Source organism: Dunckerocampus dactyliophorus, chromosome 9 (genome assembly GCF_027744805.1).
Source record: "Dunckerocampus dactyliophorus isolate RoL2022-P2 chromosome 9, RoL_Ddac_1.1, whole genome shotgun sequence".
NCBI lineage: Eukaryota > Metazoa > Chordata > Actinopteri > Syngnathiformes > Syngnathidae > Dunckerocampus > Dunckerocampus dactyliophorus.
In genome coordinates, this window is record NC_072827.1 from 16,385,306 (window position 1) to 16,401,925 (window position 16,620).

Here is a 16,620-nt window from a genome sequence, read left to right on the forward strand (position 1 = left end):
CCTAACCATAAAACACAAGTTCAAGTTTTTCCAGCTGAAGTTTAAAAAGAAAATGATTGAAAGCTACCTCACGAGTGGAGGCAGGATGTCACGAGTAGAGAATGAATGAATATGCTACTTTAAACTTCTGTGTGATAGCAAGATTTTTTGAGGGGTGGCAGTGGCTCAGGAGGTCAAGCAGGTCGGTGGATCAGAGGGTTGGTGGTGCATACGCTGCTTCTGCCATCCCAGTCACTGTTGTTGGGGCATCCGGCAAGACACTGCACCCACGCTGGTATATAAATGTGAATGAATGTTTGGTGGTGGTCGGAGAGGATGTTTCCGCCAGTATACCCCAGGGCAGCTGTGACTACAGATGGAGATTACCACCACTATTGACTGTAAAGCACTGTGGGTATCTAGAAAGGCGCTCTATAAATCCAATCCAGTAGCATTATTAATATATAAAGAGCACAAGGCATTCAATAACACCTTCAATCTGGCGTGTCTTACATCTATGTTTATCTCGAGGACACATGTTTGCGTCCTGAAGTGGCTGAAGACACACAAATGCAGTTTGGCTGAATGGGGCATAATGAGGCATGTAATGCTACTGTATTCACCCACATGCACTCAGGATGAAAATCCCCTAACTGCTGTGTACGTCATAGGGTATGTCTACGGATCATTTATACTTTGAGAATGTCATTTGCTCAATATCTGATTTACAATTCTGTAAAACAAAAATGTGTTCTAGTTTACGTTATAATACCAGCTTTAGAGGTTTTACAAAAATGTGTGTTTTACCATTTACGAAATAGTAATAGTGATAATACAGTGGAACCGCAGTTGGCGTATTTTTCTGTTAATGCCGAAAATGTACGCACAAATTTTGCCTCGGTTTGCGTGCGTTTTCCGGTTAGCCCAAATATATGGCCCGTGTCTTGTAGTGTTGCGTGAGTCCAACTGTGTTTGTAGCATATTTTTAATCACAAAAACATGACTGTTGGCAGCCAATTGCTACTAGCATGGAAATCGCAAGTCATTGTCCCCCAGCTCTGTCGCCCATCTATGGCATCATCAGCAATGGACTCTGTAGTCACGCATGGAAAATAACCCACAATGGAGCTAAAGGAAGTTGCAAGTTCCAGCGCTTGGATAAAGAACGTGAGAATTACTGTTGAATTAAAAGAAACAGCAAAACATGAAGGTGGTGTACATGTGGATCTCGCTGCCTCATATCCGTCTTTGTCAACAATCACGTCTTCAATCAAGGTAAAAGTGACGTTAAATCATTTAATCCCTTTCAGTCGTCATTTACATGCATTTCAAATGATTTTCTGCATGTAAAACTACAATTTTAAAACTATAAAAATTTCTTTTGTGTTAATGTTTTTGGATCTCCGGAAATGATTAATTTGATTTTCATGATTTCTTAAGAGAAAAACTGATTGGGTTAGAGTGAGTATGTTTTGGTTTGGGTCGGATCTTCTGGAATGCATTAAAGACATTAACCAAGGTTCCGCTGTAGTTTTATTTTCAAGACTACTTTTTTTTTTTAAGCATCTGTCTGTCCATGTCTTTGTTAATTACATGTTTCTATTGTTTTCACGAAAGTGGTAATGAAACACTAAACTGTAGGGAGATATTTTACAAAATGTCATTCCTACGTCAAATATCGTACATTTCTTGATATTAGTTCAACCAAATGTTGTCATCCCATAAACCATAGCTAAAGTAAAATAAATTTGTTTTCATGGTTGAAATTACTGTTCCATTTTAAGCACCGAGAGGAGGCAATGTCAACTCATTTTCTGCACAGCATTTTAGCTAATATTTGTGTTTCTCAGGGACAAAGGAGGCTCAATAAATCAAAGAATAATGTATTTTCATGCTATACGCCCTACACAGAAAATGAGAACTAGTCTATGCCCACAATATCTGATTTGGATGGCTTAATTAGCAGAGTTCTCACTGTAATCGTTCAGTCCAGATACAATATTGCTTTACAGCACATAAATGGTAAACCCAATAATGATTCATCATCTAGCCTCACTTTTTATCAAACAAACACAGCCTCATTAGAATGGCTCGGCTAGAGGGTGTGTATGTGTGTGTTTGTGTGTGTGTACCTTTATGGCTTTCTGAAGATCCACACAAGAGTCCCGGATTGTGCAGAGCAGATTGTTAAAGCGCCCCATCTCCTGCACTAATACCGTGTTCATGCTCTCATTGTAGCTGGTGGGAAAGCGTAACATCACAACCTCCAAGTCGAAGTCTGCGGGCAACTTGCTCAGGATGTCAGCCGCCACATCAAACACCATGTCATCGGAGGATTTGGCATCTCCGCCTGACGAGCGGGACTGAATGGAGAAAGAGGAGAAAGAGAGCATCAGAGATTAGATGAGAAGCACTCTCATCGGTTTGATGTTTTATTGCTAATTGAATTATCCTTTGCCTTCTTTGAATAGTTACATTAAGTATTCCCTTTCAGGACACTTGTATTAGTACCTTTAGGACATTAGGGGCTCTGGGTGTTACAGAATTCTGGTGTTTGACTTGACTTTCATGTATTTCATCAGCAAGAGACCGTGGAATCCCTTTATGTCGATGCTCCTCGGAATGGTAAAGCTCGATTGAAGGCTTCTCAAACAGCTCTTCAGTGTCTCTTCATTAATAGCTTGTGTTGATGCTTATTCACGCTTATCTGTGAATCTGTTGTCCATCGAGTCCAACCATTTGTTCAGTCACCCGCCACTGTATAATTGTATAATTATTGGCTAATGACAGCGAAGTACGAGTCAGGGGATGACTAATAGCTCTTTAATTCCACCAGAAGTGTCGAGCTGCTTTGCTGTCATTGAGACTGATGAGGACGTATTAGATGAGATCCACACATTATTAATCCTGTTAAATGGAGCCAGTAAACGAATAAATGATAAAGGTCAATATGTATGGTAGTTGCAGCTCATATTTACTCCGCACACAAACAAAATGTCTACCAAACACTAAACAAGAATCAATAGGGGAATTAAGATGTTTGGCATTGGAAGAGCAGATTTGATCATTTTTTCATGGGTGCAATCGACAGACTCAGCTCTGCTGCTCAGCCCAAAAATGCATGTTCCTTACAAATGTGGCACAATTTAAAGGTGTAATAAAACAGGCTTTCCAACTCTATAATATACAGTATATTGCCAAGAAGCATTGTTATAACAAAGACAATCAACCCAATTTCCTTACTTTTTTGTGCAATGTTTATTTTCTTCATCTTGTAAATTTGGTTCAAAACATCTGCAGTATTACTTATATCAATGCCTTGCTTTCTGGTATTGCTAAATTGCCATAGACAACCACAGTATACCCCGATGACAATCCAATCGTTTCTGATACTGTATTTCTTCATATAGCGGCACTAGCAAGCCTATAGATCCCTGGAACACAAAAATGTACGGACACAGCACCACAAAACAAGTGCAAGTCAAGTAAGATCATTTTCAATACCACATGATATGTGCCTTCATAGGTACTGCTGCTTTGAGTAGCTGTGGAGTTGATAACTGCAGATAACTCTGTAATATCTAAGTGTGAACAATGAGGTTAGTAGTGCAAACAATCAGGTTTCAATAATATCAGCTCAAATTAAAATGTATGTAAATGACCACCAAAAACGTTTTCGTCGCAAGCCACCTACGACTTCTAACTGAGCTCAGAGGGCTGGCTGTACCTGAAATTATAAGGGTACATATGTAGTCGCCTCATCATACCATTTACCTTTTTGACCCTGCATGTGATTACGATTTTTTTTTACCAATAATTGATGGACAGCTAGTTTTGAAAACATAAGTGGCATCCAGATATTCGACTATACAACTATTCAGAGCTTGCCCTACCTAAAGTGGCACCCTGGGCCCCCCACTGGCAATTTACATAGCTTGCGAAAGAAATCAAATAGCATGGTTTTTACCGTTGTATTTAACTGGTAAAGAAAATGTGGCACCCAATTTAGGTGGTTAACAAATTACAAATAAATACAAAACATTACCGCAAAAGAAAAATCCTAAGTAAGGGAAACAAGGGAATACATAATAATAGTAATACATTATACATGCAACAATCAACATCAAACAATTTAAAAGCTATATATTTGAACTATACAAACACTATATAAAATACCTATATGAAATATATAATACATACATAAAATACCTAGATACCACTCTTCAATATACTTGAAGCTGAATTATTCCAGATTTTTTTTTTCTTGTGCCCCCTGAAGGCAACGCCGCTCTTAGCATCTGCCTACATTGCCAGCCGGCTTTGCAACTATTTTACAATATTTGAAATTAATATTGAGTTTAAGGCAAAGAGAAGTACACAGATTTTCAGACAAAATTAAAATAGTTAATGTGGACTGTAAACCGTTTTTCACACACTTTGAACCCCATGGTTTCAACAATGATGCAGCTAATTTATGTCTAAAAGAACTACAGTTCTCATGATGCTTAGAGCGCCGATTCAAGAAGTAGCGAATTTCTGAAGTGGATGCTAACACCACGTTTTGAAGTATAATGCAATTTGATCTAACAAATCTTAAGTTTGATCAAGTGTTTACTTCAGCTTCTGCTTGGACTGCTTGGACCACAGCAGCTGTTGAACTCTGATGAAAAACATTAAACAGTCTCACTTCTCACTGGAGCTAACGAGTGACGCTGGGAACGCCGAGTGCAGGTAGGATTGCAAGGTTTATAGTGTGTCTTTCTGTGTAAATATCCCATGTTACAACGTGGGCACCTGCGTCTTATCGAACAAAATATTTTTCTTCTTAAATGTGGTGGGTGCGGCTCATATTCAGGTGTGCTTAATGGTCCACAATTTACGGTAAATGTGTCTCATTATAATTAGTTAATTGATGACTGCTGTTTTTCTGTCATGTGTCCTGTGGAACTGCAACGAGATGTGAAAGTGGCCAGCTCCATGCACAGAATCTCCTCAAAAAGCGTAGCGAAATGTCACACTTTTAATAAAACTAATTTTACCATTTCCACAAACTCTTGACAAAACTTCTTTCATCAGCATGCTTCTTGACATTACATTTCATTGTCATTTTAATAAAGTGTGCCCATTTCGCATTTATCACAACATGCATTATTTTAGGGCCTTGAGTCTGACTCCTGTGGTGCAGAGACGCTTATTGTAAGCAGATCAAGCAAAGTGAAATCTCTTGGATTCGATTTGTATAAAACATTGAAGCTGGAAAGCTGTCAGAATAAGGTATAATCCGATGGAAGCGAACATAGTCAAACTTTCCAGAGGAGAGCGATAATGATGTGGGATCACAGAACTCCACCAAAGCCCCTGCAAGACACAGCGGGTCTTGGCAATGTCAAAGGAAGACAAGCTCATAAGAATTTTTGTGTACTTTTGGAAGTCGCTCAACAAACAACTGAAAAATGCATTTGTATTTTTCTTTTAATTAATGTTGCATAGCATATTTTAACAGAGGGTAATAAAATATTGAATCCTGGCAAGTAAACTTATAAAAAGCCAGTATAGACCCCAGGGAATGTCCCTGAAGCACTGTGTGTTTATGTGAGTCAGTCCTTTGAGTGTGTGAGTAAATGTGTTTTTAATGTGCACACTTGGCTCGTTTTGGGCGTACGCACATATCATGTATTCACAGGGTGTGATGCGTGTTTCCTAAAATGAAAATATCCACTGAGGGAGTGGTGATTGCCAAATGAACACATGGAATGTGTGCCACTTTGAGTGTGAAGTGTGTGAAGATGCCCAGGCTTGTTGGCACACAATGTATTTGCAAAGCTTCCTGTTTCATGCTACCAGACGACATTAGATGTAATGTTTTACGGGTCATTGATTCCTTCATCCATCATTTGCCTCTTAACACTCTAAAGGGCACTCATTGAAATACTTGGAAATTCAACAATTCTACCTTAAATTTAATTTACATGTGGGATTTTATATTTGGGAATAAAGTTGTAACGTTACAATTATGACTATTTTTAAACCAATGATATTTCCTTGTTTTTACTGTCATTTTTTTGTAAGAAATTTGGGGATACAGTAATCCCCCATTCATCACAATTAATTGGTTCCAGATCCGACAATGATAAGTGAATTCCCGCGAAGTAGGATTCCTCATTTCTAACTTTTTGTAGTTAAAGCATAACCTTGTACATACGTTTTTTTTTAACATTATTAGAGCCCTCTAAACATGAAATAACACCCCATAGTCAGCTTTACGCTCATATTACAAAATATCGTAGACATAATAAGACAAAATCTGACATATAAGACATAAATAAGACATAATAATTAGCCTTGCACATGTTAGCATTGGGAGTTCCCTGTTGTTGTTCTTTTTTTTAACTTTCTGTTCTCTAAAGCTCTGTAATCCGGTAACCTAATTTCTAACTGCCGTAAAATAGATTGACTGATGACATAGTTTGCACATGCCCAGTAGAAATCGGGTTCCCTGACATGTGACTGCAGAAAAATTGGTCATCAAGCTGCCGATTGGATGTAGACCCGTTTTGCACATTCACAGAACAGATCATGTTTCCGATACGGATCACGTCGTGACAATGGCTAATGTCTCATCAATGTAGCATTACTGTTTGACATTACTGTCACCTAGTGACCAGTGTAGAATACGACATATCATCACAACGTCTTTGAATGAGTGTTCTGAATGCCCTATACTTGTATTTTTGTTCATTTAGCCATTTTTATGCTTGGAAATGCCGTAATTTAGGCAAAAATACGTAACATTTGCTTAAGTTTGCATATTTTTTGAGTAATAATAGGCCGGATTCAACCATGAAACATCACTATTAATATAGTTTTGTAAAACGGTGATAGAGTGAAGCTGTGAAATTTGAAGTGTGAAATTTAATTTTTATGATGTGACGTGTTGGTTCTATGATGAACAACCACTTTAGTATGATCAAAATCTATGATCATTCATAGTAATGGGTTACATATGTTACTGTAAAACACTGAAGTACTTAATTTATTACTGTGTTCTTTCCAGTACTTTCGGTTTACCGTCTAAGAAGATTTACCTGCGTTAACAAGATGCTATCGAACAGTAACTGTGTCTCTGCCTGGTCCTTGGTGATGTCCGCGTTGGCATTCATACCAAAAATCTCTGGTGAGGGGTTGAGAGGCAGCGCCTTGGTGTACTCTATGTAGCTGTCATACTGCAAAAGAAACGCAAAAAGGCAAAGAAGCACCACCGTCAGGGACCATTGAGAGAAACACTCACTTGTAAATTGGATTTAGATGCCACATTTGTTATAACGACTACGTAAATGTGACCCCATGAATAAAAGATGTGGTTGAATATGCAACACTTGATTGAACCAAGGTGCAAATAAAACAGAAAACCATAAGCACCTGTGTTAACAAATACTGTATATCAGCCCTAAGTGTAGGTGGTCCTGCACTACTTTAATATTTTAATGATGGTGTTTGCATGAGTTAATCGTAAAATATTCCACACATAACATAATTCACATGTTACAGAGTATGGAGTCACATCCACATCATTGCCTTACATTCCTTGAGAACATCATCTTTTCAGTGTATCCCTAAATATGGAGAATTTTCCATATTATACCCATCGTGACTTCAGGCTGTGACTCATTAGCTACCCAAACCCTATACTCCCAAAACACCAAAACAGAGGAGAAAGGGTTCTATAAATAAAATTGTCCTTCGGGGCCCAAATTCAGTAAAACATTCATGAATCCAGACCTTTACCAAAATGTAATGGCTTCTTCCTTGGTCCATGTGCCACGCCTCTACACACTTGTATCAATTGAATTTTTCCTATTAATTACAGTGGTGTGAAAAAGCTTTTCCCCCCTTCCTGATTTCTTTTTTATTAATAAAGAAGGAAAAAAATCTAAATCTGTTTGGTACTTATTTATTTAGTCTCGTTCTATTTTGTTATTTTTCAGATCTCTCATGTCTTGTTTTATTTTGTGATTAAGTTAATTATGACATTCTTGCAGAGCAGCTGGAAATGTGAATTTCTCTTGGAGATTAGACAGAGTATCTACCTATCTACCTATCTATCCTACATGGCCTTGTTTGAAAAAGGGATTGCCCCCTAAACCTCATAACTGGTTGGGCCACCCTTAGCAGCAACAACTGCAATCAAGTGTTTGCGATAACTTGGAGGAATTTTGGCACACTTATGTTTGCACAATTGTTGTAATTCAGCCACATTGGAGGGCTTTCGAGCATGAAGTGCCTTTTTAAGGTCATGCCACAGCATCTCAATGTCCTGCTGTCCTGCTTGGGGTAATTTTGGTTGGCTGGCCACGACTGGGAATCTTCACCACTGTTCCATGTTCTATGTCTCACTGCGGTTCGCTGGAGTCCCAAAGCTTTAGAAATGGCTTTATAACTTTTTCCAGACAAGAGGGCAATCACTTTTTCACACAGGGCCATGTAGGATTGGATTGTTTTTCTCCTTTAATAATAAAAGGTTTCATTTAAACCTGCATTTTGTGTTCAGTTGTGTTGTCATTGACGAATATTTCAATGTCTTTGATGATCTGAAACATTTAAGTGTGACAAGCATGCAAAAATTAAGAAATCAGGAAGGGGGCAAACACTTTTTTACACCACTGCATGTCAACATGACTGATAAGAAAAATGTAATTAGTGTGATTTCCAGCAATACTTACATCACCTTCAGGTGGTGCGTAGTAGATCCCGCTCGGGTCAAACTTATAGGTCTCATCGTCAACAAGCTTTTGGTCATAGAAGATGGCAAGGATCGTGCGCAGTGTCCGTCTGTCCCAGTCGTCTGTTACTCGTCCTCCATAGTTACACTCACCGGTCATGTAGCGCAGGGCATCAAACGGCACTTCCTGTAGTAATCAACAGTTTCACAAAGGAGCCCAAGAGTGATCTTGTAGATTTCAAGAAGGTGTAAATTGATGATGTCATTAACCAATTATGTAAATATGGGGTGTTCAAACTATTTCCACCGAAGGCCACATATTAACAAATGAAAGGATGCAAGGGCAACTTTGATATTTTGTAAACCAACACATGTAGATATACTAAGACGTTATATATATCCCATCTTTGTGATATAGGTGGAAAAGCGTATTATTAGTATGAATTCTGGTCTTTGCTGTTTTTCACATTTTTGCTGTTTTTTTATAAATGTTCCAAATATTTTAACTTTCTTCTCAAATTCTTCTCGTATTATTTGTAGCTTTATTCCCATTCCCATTTTGACATTATTCCCATAATATTTTGACTTCCCCAACCTAATTTTGAAAAAAAATGACAACTTTATTTTGTTTGCTTTTGTTTCAAATAATATTACGACGTTAAAAAAAAAAAATTATTCTTTAATATTTGAACTCTATGCTTCTAAAATGCCTAATTATTTAACATGATTCAACCTCATAATATTACAAATTTACTATTGTAAGATTGTTCATTAGACTACAACGTTTTTCTCTTCATATTTGGTCTTTATTCTTATAAAATTACAGCTGTTTTTTCATTTCTGCTGTGTTTTTTTTATTTCCAACTATTTCAACTTCATTCTTGTAATTTTTCTCCCTTGTAATTATGACTTTATTCCCACAATATTTTGACTTTATTCTCTTAACATTATAACTTTTTCCACAACCTAATTTTCCAAAAATTTAATTTTTTATTACAACTTTCAAAAAGTCACATTTAATATGTCAACTTTATGCTACTAAAATGGCACTATTTTTCCTCATATTAGAAAATTATTTTCAAAAAAATGTAATTCTTAATTCTCATTAGATTACAACTTTATCCCCTTAATATCTTGACTTTATTCTTGTAACATAACTGCTGATTTTTCCATTTTTTTTCTCTATGCTTTCAACTTGGAAAATTGCTGAAACCCCCTTGAACTAGGGGGAGGATTTGGCCCATGTGGCATTTACTGGAGGCTTACGTTTAAAATAATGCAGTGACACTTTGGTTATGTCATGAAAATGTCATGTCATCAAAAATACTATTTCTATTAGTGGGATGTGAGAGGTTTAAGAGTTAAGTGTATGTAAAAATGTCAAAGGTATTTGTGAATATAGCTATTGTAAGCTTACAAGGGACGCAACCCACTTATAAAATACAATTTTTAAAAATCCTTATAGGAAAGCGTGATACATTTGCATGAACATATGAATTGTGAGGCTACCTGCATACTCAAACCTGCAAGTGCAAACTATCCTGTGTATTCATTTCTCCTCATATTTAATGATACGCTGCACTGGGACTCTGGGAATAACAGTAACAATACCCATGAAATGGTTCATAGTTGGCAGTGAATCGTCTCCTTGTCTACCTGATGCTGTTCAAGGAACATCTGCAGTTGCTGGACAGAGATTCGAAGGTCAGTCTCATTGAACTCATATGGGATGTTCCACCCTAAAGGTCCAAACTTCCTTCTCTCCTGGGTCAGTGCATGGAAGAAACATAGGCCGTACAGGAGCTTCTTAAACACAGCCTGGCAGGAGGAAATGTACACAACAATGTAAAGGACGTGTTACTGGAAGGTGTGGACTTAGATAAATAGGCGAGGCTGTTTCCACAGCTGAAACAGATTCTATAACACACATAGGTGATAACAGAACATGAAACACCCAGTAATGGTAGCATAATAGCAAGCAACACACACTCACTGGTTTGCTCGAGCTGTCAAAAAACTGTGGGTCAGAAATGGGGTCCATTAAGAATGAGCGAACAATATTAGGCCGCAAGCCCTTTGGTGCCTCATTGGTCATCTTCACCCCATTTTGGAGCACAGCCACTGGGAAGGTGGGGGATGGATAGCTCGTGAGCCACAGTCTGAATTCGGGGTGGGTTGACTCTGGGTTCAGTTCCTGTTAAAAACAACCACACCAAAGGGTTGGGTAGTGGACTATACAGTCCAGTGCATTTGTAAAATACAGCATAGTTTGGGCTGTCAATTATACATCATTTTTAAAAGAATAAAAGATAAAGAAATGTACATCGCTTATTCGGCTGTATGGGGGGGAGGTAATGTGACGGTGACGGCTCATGCTAACCTCACAGACTCTCTCCAATGTCGACATCCATGATGTGGCTAAGTGACAGTTCTGTAGAACCACCCACGTACCGTCAGAAACGCCTGTTTCAATCATTTTCATAGCAATGGGACCCTGGCCTTGGCCCAGAGAGAGCGACGTTAGCTTGTCTCCTGTGAAGCCCTATGACACAAGTGCAGATGAGCATATACACAGAAACTTTAAAGAGGGAAATGATTTATTTATTTACTAACACTTTTTAATGATTAAATTAATTATTTAATGTACTCATTTTATTTAAAGTCTAATATTAGTCTTGAAGACAAATGTGTGCAATGAGTACTTGGCCAATGCTTCAGTGGGAAACACCAGGCTTCATAGATGGTGAGTCTTATGTGTCTCAGTACCTTTTCATGCCCAAACTTGAGCAAAGCCGCCATGGGGTCTGAACCTGGCGACAGGATGAAGATGAGGGGGGCGCAACAGTTGCTGTCACCGAAGGTATTACTCAGGTTAAAGGGCGGGGCTTCAATGAAAGGGCGGCCCAAACTGTCTGAAACAAACTCCTGTACCATGGGAATAATCTGGGGAAGGCAGCAGTGTAATCAAGTACCTAAGCCAGTATCCAAGGAATGGTGTGAAAACACCGCAAGCACTGACCTTGTCTGGTCGGAGACATCGGATCACCAGCATTCTCTGAAACTGGCTCAGCTTCTCCTGCCACTCATTAGGGAGGGGAGTTTGGTGGGGGTTCTAGGGATGGCACAGAACAACAAGCAAGCTAATTATTAAACGGAAGATACGTTGTACTCACCTGCTCATTTTCAAATGAGCTATACTGCAGAAGACGCATTCTAAATATATCATAAAGGACCCACAATGAATGACCTTCGTGCCCAAGGTGAATGTCGGGAAACCTCTGAACGCAAATCAAGAATTCCTATTTTTAATTCATTCCTTTTTCAGTAATTCTATCTTTTTTACTGATGTGCACTACAACTGTACAAACCTATGGTAATATTAACATCAATTGTTGTGTTGACAATACACCGTGTGAGTCCAACTGTGTTTTTTTTGTTTTTTTTATCATAAAACCTTCTTCCATATTAGCATCCTATCAGCTAGCTAAAAAAATGGCAACCGTAGTCACCCAAAGTCATCAGCAGTTGACTCTTGAAAATGCGAAACACGTTTTTATTGTTTTACAGTTGGAGTTTTACATGCATAAAACAATTCTACATGCATCTAAATGAGGAATGAAAGGGATAAATTACCATCTAAGGTTACTTTTACCTTCACTGAAGACTGTTCCCAAAGACAGGATGTGGCAGCGAAATCAACGACTACCGCCTTCCTGTTTTCAGTCGCGTCAAGAATCACGTCTTTAGTTAACTTAAATGCTCGTTTATCCTTTTGAGTCATCATTTATATGTGTTTAAATGCATTTGTAATTGTTTTCTGCATGTAAAACTAAATTGATTTGGTTAACGTATCAGTTAGAGTGGGACCTTCTGGAACGGATGAGTGACGCTAACCACGGTTACCATCACTGTGCCATTATTTTTCTCGTTGGACTGTTTCTCTGTTTTTAGTACATTTAAAGTCTCTCTTTGGTGTGTATTAAGTTGAGCTGTTTCAAGATTAATCATTGCAATTAATCAAAAAGAGTGCTGATTTTTCATGTGTGCAGGGTAAAAAAAAAATATGTGTAGCGTGACAAATATGTTTAAAAATATAGAAATGCGTAAAAAGAGTACTGGATCGGAGCAATACGATTAATCTGCAGAACGTGCACCGGAGGAAGTGAGCAATGCTCGTGGAAAGTTTGGAATTATCTCCCTCGGGCTGTTTGCGGAGAGTTGTGGCTCTATTTGCTGGCAGGTGCTGTGAGATGGAAACACCTACTTGGGATCTCCTGGGGATTGTGTGCATGTGTGTGCACAAGAATGTGTGTACGTGCGCGTGTGCTTGATTGAACAGCTGTTCTTGCAACTAGACCGAACTAATGTAAATTCTGCAACTGGAACAAACTAGATTTAATTAGAAGTGTAGTGGCTGAGTGTGTTGATTATAAATCAAAGAGGGTGTGTGTGTGTATTAGTGTGACAGCAAGGAGACAAGCATGTGCGCTGCATGCGGCATTATGTGCACCACATATCGATTTAGCAGCTATTCATGCAACCAGATAACACAGCTGCTTCAAGCAAAATCCGCAATGAAAAGATTTAATTAGATAAAGTTGCACTTCCTTTATCATCAAAACGAGTGTGTGTAACCTCGCAGGCAAACCATTTCTCTTACACTTTCCTGTGCTGTAAAGCTTTAGCAAGGCGTTTTCGCACTACTTAAAAAGCGCTTTAAAAAAGTGTATCAATGAATGAATGAATGATAGATAATGATGAGAATGAGAATGACACAATTGTTGGGTTTGACACTTGAACGATGGCTTCCTTAATTTGCATCGAGATCTCCTCGGAATTTGGATTGATAGTTCCAGGCAAACAGCTGCCAAATGTTAATCCAACAATTACAGTTAACTCCAAAATGTGTATGCGCCTCATTTGTCTTAATGCTGATAAAGTACTGCTAAAGCTGAATGTCCAAGCTAATATTGAGCCCAAGGAGGGCCCCAAAGGCCACGCTGACCACCACAACCTCAACTCGTGAAATACACCCATCTATATATTTCTTCCTGTCATGATTACCAACTACTCAATTGGAAAACATGACCTTCAGAATGTGAATATCGCCTAAAGGGGACGAGCATGAAGAATGCATTCTAATCGGAGGAGCAGGTTGGAAGGGGGAGTGGCACATGGAAGGCCACAGTACACTGGAACTATTTCTTGAGCAAGTCTTGTGCTTACGGAACAAAATTAGTTCGTAATTAATCTATGGGAGCGTGTACATAACAGGGTTCCTACACAGGTATGGAATATGATAGTATGGAAAATGGAAACTCAAGTATGGGAAAAATATTCATGTTTCCAAGACTGTTACCATTGTTTCGATTTCTGAAAGATAAAATTGTGAAAAAAAAAAATAAAAAATTAAAAAAAAAAATGAATTGAGCTCTTTGTCTAAGGCGCTTGCTAAGATGTTTGTGTGAAAGCAAACAGTGGGTGACGCATCCCAGAAAATATGTGGGGAAGATTGGCAAATTGATTGGCCAGCCCTCTGCTGTTATCCTCCTCCAAACCTTTGTATGATCTACATCACCTAGCTGTAATCTCCTGGAAATGATATGCTGGCATAATGGCATATATATTCAGAATAATGAAAAGAAACGATTAATTACGTAATTTCTTTACACGATACTAGGGCTGCAACTAACGATTATTTTATTTATTGATTAATCTAAAGCTTGTTGTTTTGATTGAGTAATTGGTTAGGCCCGAAACGGACCAAATCAATATGAAGCAAACACAAACAGTGGTTCGATCCGCAACATATCAGAAAAGAGACAAAAATGTCAATCACTGTATTCCAAAGTCAAAGCCGATGCGTGTAAATATCATGTTTTGACTAAAACACAAAGATAATAGTGCTGCTTTCAAGGATGACTATGGAAATAAAAAAATATTGACATTTGAGAGGCTGAAATCAGAGGATATTTAAATTTGTAATTAAATACCCAAATAGCTGTTAATTAATTGGATCATATTAATCATTGATTAATTGTTCAAACTCAAATGATACAAAAAAATGATTATTGCTGAATCTGAAAAAAAATATGGAATTTTTAAATGTGAAATCCGTAGAAACCCTGACACTCGGAAACTCTGAACGCCATAACTGAGGACCACTTGGAATTGCTTTCCAGAGTGAATGTGGTCTGCCTAAGAAGCATTGTCAGCTTATGCCAGTGCCAACCAATCCCACCCATCTATCCATCCATTTTTTTTTTCCACAGAAAACTCAACTCATTCGCCCTAAATCGGTAAGAATTTAAAAATAAAACATTTAGCATAAAATGATTATGTAGACAGAGCTTGGAGAAACGCCTTTTCGGACAGGACAACCCAGCAGTCTGTGGAGCCGCTTAAGAGGTTCATGTAGTTCCACAACAATGAAAGCGCGATTGTACAAACGACTGCGCTGGGCAAAACTCATCGCCAACACGAAGCAAACAATGCACACCGGAGGCCAGCGACACCCGTGAGCGACGTGTTCACATGCGGAGCGAGTCTCCCACGGTTTTGATTGGCTGTCAGATGTGGAGGGAATTTGGGGGTATCAAAGTAGTTCAGAGGAGGGAAAGCGGCCGGTGTTGATCGAGTACTCTTGTTAGTACTGGATCTTGCTAGTATTGAAGATACACAAATGTCAGTGTAAAGTTAATGTAAACTTACACGATATGTTTATAATAGCACCAACCAGTTCCGATGCGGCTTTTTTCTTTATATCGCTATGTTCTTTTTTTTGGAAATGTCAAAGAGCTCCGGGAAAACTGACACGGCAAATATAACATACATTGGTCGATCAATGAAGCTATCAATGAAGCTCCCGCTGATTGGTCCAAGCCCGGGTGTGCACGATGACACGCAGGAACACAAACTTTCACACACACAAATTTTGCTCATCCTTTGGCTGGACGGTGACATGCAATCATCGCCCTATTGTGCAGGTTCCATTAAAAATAAATGAAGTAGAGGCGATGGCCCCTCTCATGTGTGGCGCCCATAAGGCGAGTCCGTAAGACTGATACTCTTTCATTATCATTTATTAGTGGTGAGTAAGTGCAAATTTTACATTTAAAATGTGTTGAATAAGTAATATTGTGGGATGCATATTTAGGGTTTAAACCGGGATTGTGCTAGTATGCATTTGGGTAGTTAGCTTTGGATCGGATCGGAGCTAGTGTATGCGGATAGAGTGGGTAGAGTGCATAATAATGCAAATGGAAACTGCGATTGACTAAATTAATTGCATTTTGGTTTGTCCATAGTTAACTCATAATTAAACAATTAATCACAGATAGAGGTTATTATCTATAACAGGGATGTCAATCTCATTGTGGTAAACAATTCGATACGCATCTAGACACACGGGTTAAGATAGGATTAAAAAAACAATATATATTAAAAACTGAATGATTCGATACAGTGTAGAAACGATACGATTCGATTCGACATGATTCTACGGTTACATTTGTTGATGTAGACATTAATCTTACATTATAACATAAAGCCAGTTTTATAAAAGTGTCATTCTTACAGTATTTTCAAATGTGTAAAAGAGCACATCATATCCCCAAGCATGCTGTAAGCCACCGGGCCACGGGAAATGTTCAGGCGCAATGATAAAAAATAAAAAAACACTTTAAAAAATATGGGCTATTACCGTACTTTATTTAAAAAATAATCCCAGGTTTTGCATGTTTAATGCAAGCGGCGACTTGTTCCACTTTGTTCGACGGCCCTTGAACGCACCATCTAACGTTCTCCCACACTGCACGTATAGACTACTATATTGTACTTCCCCTGATATCATGTGGGAATGCAAAAGGTAAGATATGATGACCTTAATTAGTGCTAATGCGTATATTTGTTTGGTACACCTT

General features: G+C 38.4%; 1 protein-coding gene across 1 annotated transcript in view; it reads right to left on the bottom strand.

Moving 5' to 3' along the window:
- The window catches only part of dnah7 (dynein, axonemal, heavy chain 7), an 83,558-nt gene that overhangs the window by 11,936 nt on the left and 55,002 nt on the right, over positions 1-16,620 (bottom strand). The window contains exons 53-60 of the mRNA XM_054786392.1: positions 11,718-11,810; positions 11,465-11,641; positions 11,079-11,240; positions 10,692-10,892; positions 10,355-10,516; positions 8,700-8,885; positions 7,065-7,202; positions 2,112-2,342 (exon numbers count right to left, since the gene is read on the bottom strand). Of these exons, the coding sequence (XP_054642367.1) occupies positions 2,112-2,342; positions 7,065-7,202; positions 8,700-8,885; positions 10,355-10,516; positions 10,692-10,892; positions 11,079-11,240; positions 11,465-11,641; positions 11,718-11,810 (1,350 nt within the window). The remainder of the gene's footprint in view (positions 1-2,111; positions 2,343-7,064; positions 7,203-8,699; positions 8,886-10,354; positions 10,517-10,691; positions 10,893-11,078; positions 11,241-11,464; positions 11,642-11,717; positions 11,811-16,620) is intronic.